Source organism: Lolium perenne, chromosome 7 (assembly GCF_019359855.2).
Source record: "Lolium perenne isolate Kyuss_39 chromosome 7, Kyuss_2.0, whole genome shotgun sequence".
Classification (NCBI taxonomy): domain Eukaryota; kingdom Viridiplantae; phylum Streptophyta; class Magnoliopsida; order Poales; family Poaceae; genus Lolium; species Lolium perenne.
The window spans coordinates 330,110,427-330,114,378 of NC_067250.2; the positions used below are offsets into that span (position 1 = coordinate 330,110,427).

The 3,952-nt window shown below is 40.7% G+C and overlaps 2 protein-coding genes across 2 annotated transcripts; both read right to left on the reverse strand.

Moving 5' to 3' along the window:
* Window positions 1-993: 993 nt before the first annotated feature.
* Window positions 994-2,149, reverse strand: LOC127312794 (uncharacterized). Its single transcript, XM_051343347.1, has 3 exons — window positions 2,059-2,149; window positions 1,666-1,967; window positions 994-1,578 (listed from the first exon to the last, which is right to left on the reverse strand). The coding sequence occupies exons 1-3, from the start codon at window positions 2,147-2,149 to the stop codon at window positions 994-996; spliced, it is 978 nt and encodes a 325-aa protein (XP_051199307.1).
* A 233-nt stretch (window positions 2,150-2,382) lies between these two features.
* On the reverse strand, window positions 2,383-3,615 carry LOC127313862 (uncharacterized). The gene is made up of 2 exons (XM_051344329.2): window positions 3,206-3,615; window positions 2,383-3,112 (listed from the first exon to the last, which is right to left on the reverse strand). Exons 1-2 carry the CDS (start codon window positions 3,500-3,502, stop codon window positions 2,438-2,440), a joined length of 972 nt encoding a protein of 323 aa, XP_051200289.1. The 5' UTR covers window positions 3,503-3,615; the 3' UTR covers window positions 2,383-2,437.
* Window positions 3,616-3,952: the final 337 nt, after the last annotated feature.

Below are 3,952 nucleotides of genomic sequence, written 5' to 3' on the forward strand. Positions count from 1 at the left end.
GATCCATCCGATTTTTAAGGGGAAAACAACAAAATTCAGCAAATTAATACAAATAAATATTTTGCTTTTCCGCAGTAAAGCACAGAAACTGATCCAATACACAGCACCCTTGCCCATCTTCTTCAGTTCTTCTGGAGCTTCTTCATGAAAAACTCTATTTCTTTTCCCTCTATTATGTATCTATAATTTACAGAGAAAATGTAAGCAAAAGGCTCAGATAAAAAAATATCAATATGGATCAGAGATCACAAAATGCAAGCACGCATGAATGAATCAGTCAACTCCATATAAACTCAGAGACACAAAATGTAAGCCAGTACTACATGAATGAATGGCAAGAAGCCTGTACTACATCAATGAATGGCAGGAAGACTGTAGTACATCAGGTGAACATTGCTATTTGGTAAAATTTGTTCTATGAAACATAAATGATCAAAGGACTAGTTGCTAGCCAGTCATACTAGTACAAAACAATCACTGGAGCTTGAAGATAATTTAAGTGACTTTACTTGTAGAAAGAAACTAATGACAAAATAATTCTCACAACTAATGACAAAACAATCACGTGTGCAGCACTACCAAACACCCACCACTATCTATCACCAAATATCTTAGTGCAAGTGCGTATATATGCACGCAACTCTTTCTTTATAAAGTAGTTAACAACTGATCTGCTACAAGTAACATCTATCATCTACAGAATGAGGACGTTTTGGATAATTTAAAACAGAGAACCTTGCAATCAGAAAGAAGAAAATTCTCATGCAAACCTAAGACAATTATTGAGAAAAGCTTGAGCCCCTACCAATTATTGATAGTAGCTACTGGACAACAATTCATCATACTATTACATAAAATTAGCTACTGGTCAATAATTCATCATGCTATTACATAAAATTAGGTATTTTTATCACAGTAACTAATGCAAGCTAGCATATCAGTGTAGAAAAGCATTAATATGAGCTATTTCGCGAAGAAGAGAGTTTACCCTTCCTAAGCCATTTCGTCTTGCAGCCACATGAGAGCTGTATCCATATCAACGCAAAGGAAGAGCTCGCGATTGTCAGCATTCATAAATACTTTTAGGGCTTTGACCTTATCCTCTCGTGACAATCCCATTGTGTTTAGCCGAGCCACACAGTTCTTGATTGAGTACTCATCCATGTTCGCGATTTGCTTGCTCTCGACCTGCTTCGTCTTGATCTCAATGTACTTCTCCATCATAGCAGCAATATCTCCATTTGACCGGCGCTTCTTGGGTTCATTTTCAGTACTTGTTGATGGTGCAGCATGCACCGTGGGCTGAGCCTCCCCATTCCCAACAAAGTTCTCCATCATACTAGCCTCTTGCATCCCTCCTTGTGTATCATCCACCACGGTCTCTGCAATATCATGATGGGAATGTGTCGCCTCTACAGAACTGACCTCGGGATTGACCTCCACTTGTGTGTGCTGTGTTGGTTCAGTGGAAGTGAAGTTGTAGTTTCCCTCGGCAAGATGTCCATCATATAGCTCTCCCAAGGCATCAAAGAGGGGAAAAGCCTTGTTGCTACGGAACTTCCCGATCTTAGGAAATGACTGCACAATATAAAGGAACACATGAGTGATGCATATTGTTAGAAGGAATGAATATAAGCATGAAAGGAGCAATACAAACTATCTTACAATGATGAGGTTGTCCCACAACTCTGGATCAGCTTCAATCATACACCGTTTCTCATTCCACGAAACCCCACTCTGCTGTCTAGCCTCCTTGAGCATCTTGTACTCTCTCTTCAACTCCTTCTCCTTGTCTTGGATCTGACCCTTTGTGTAATTCTTGTATGGATGGTTATCATGGAATTTCTTGGTAATCCTGTTCCAAACATCGGTGGACCATCCATTCTGCCCACGATATTGTGGAGTATTGTGCTCATGGAGCAAATGCACAAGAGCCTTCTCTAGGTCTGCATTCCAAGAGGCCCTAGCTGTTTGAGGAAAAAGTCAAGTTCACAGTAAGCTACACATTATAAAGAAGTCAAGTAGCATCAATCACATTAAAGGAACACATGCACTCACCTTTAGATGATGTTCCCCTCTTTTTTGTTACCCCACCACTGCCTTGCGTTCCCGTCCTTGGAGATCGTCTTACATTCGTCATGGTCGACATGGCGACTCCTGCAAATATTATTGATACAAGCACCCAGACATTTATTCACCATATAAGAATTTAAAAATCTCACATCAAACAAGTCTGGTACTTTATTACATCAAACAAGATGCAAAAAAAAAGAAGTTCAGGTCTGGTACTTTATTACATCAAACAAGATGCAAAAAAAAAGAAGTTCAGGTCTGGTACTTTATTACATCAAACAAGATGCAAAACAGAAGAAGTTAAAAGTCTGGTACCCTATTACATCAAATAAGTTCAGATGTCACTACTTTATTACATCACTACTTAACGTCGGTAATCTGCCCACATTTGTTGCGCAATGGTATCTCTAAGGTGGTCGCCTTCATGGTTGACTTGATGATTTTGTGGGGGGTCACCATCAGGTAGGTCAACATAGTTTGCTGCAGGTATGAGTTCTCTTTGGTTATCTAACCAACTCTCATCCCCCTTGTGCATACGGATGATGTTATGCAACACTGCAGCAGCAGCCGGTAGCTTGACTTGGTTTTGTATTGTGTGATGTGTTCCAACCTTGAGAATGGGGAAGCGCTTCTTTAAGATTCCCAAATCCCGTTCAATATGATTCCGTATCACGGCATGGCGATGATTGAACAGTTCTTGGTAGTTTTGGGGTGCTCGGTGACCACGGCCAAACTCCTTCAAATGGTATCGAACACCACGATACGGAGCAAGAAAGAATTTAGTATTTGCGTACCCACCATCCACAAGATAGAACTTGCCCTCAGGTACTCTAAACCCTTTGCGAATTGCTGACCTAAGAACCCTAGCATCAGTCGCAGAGCCCTCCCAACCACAAGAAATGAATGTGAAGTTCAGGTCAAAGTCACACACCACCATCACGTTCTGGCTAAGTGTTCCCTTCCTATTTCTAAATGGTGTGGCTATGTCACCATTAATGTTCATGGGAACATGAGTCCCATCAATAGCTCCAAGACAATTCTGCAAAGAACACCAACAAGGTATCATTTGCTATGTGAAAAAGAATATATTTCCATGGTTATATGATTTAGACTGAAGTAGTTTAGCAAACACCTGAAAATAAGGAAAGAATCTTGGGTTGTTCCGGATCTTTGGATGTACTTGAGCTGGATTGGGAGGCTTCGGAAAGTGCTTGGATAGTGCAGGAACGATGTTGAAAAAGTTATTCACGACGTTATGGAAAGTGTCATTACTATGCTTGAACTGTACTTGGAGATCCTGGTATGAGGAATTATGGGACAGCATCCACAGAAAGGCTGCAAGTTTCTCTTCGACGCTAAGTCTGGTATCACGCACCAATCTCTCGCGTCGAAGGAAACTAGCCAAAGCCCTGAAGATGTGGGCCTCCATCCTAAATGCTACCCGACAATTTTGTACGTGCCCTTCCAGCAAGTCCCTTACAACCTCCTCGCCTCTTATCGTCGATGTATGGCGGGGCTTTTTTTCCCTTGGTTCACCCAGCAGATGCATATCATCATCCTCCTCCTCTTCCTCCTCTTCCTCCTCCTCTCTCTTCCTAATCCGATCCGTAATTCTCAAAGCCATTCAAAAACTAAAGATAAAAAGGCCACTAGTTATTTAATGAACATAATTTGCTTTTAATTAAAAACTTATAAGTACTGCTGTTATACATACTATCCTATATAGAGCAGGTTGTAATAGTTTGCTTGCTCTATCTAGGATAGTTGCAGTAGTTTCAGGTTTAAATTACTACAGCCAATAACCATCATGTAAAGGATGCACTGGACAGTTGGTACTCTGCAGAAGTTTCAGGTTTAAATTACTACAGCCAATAACACA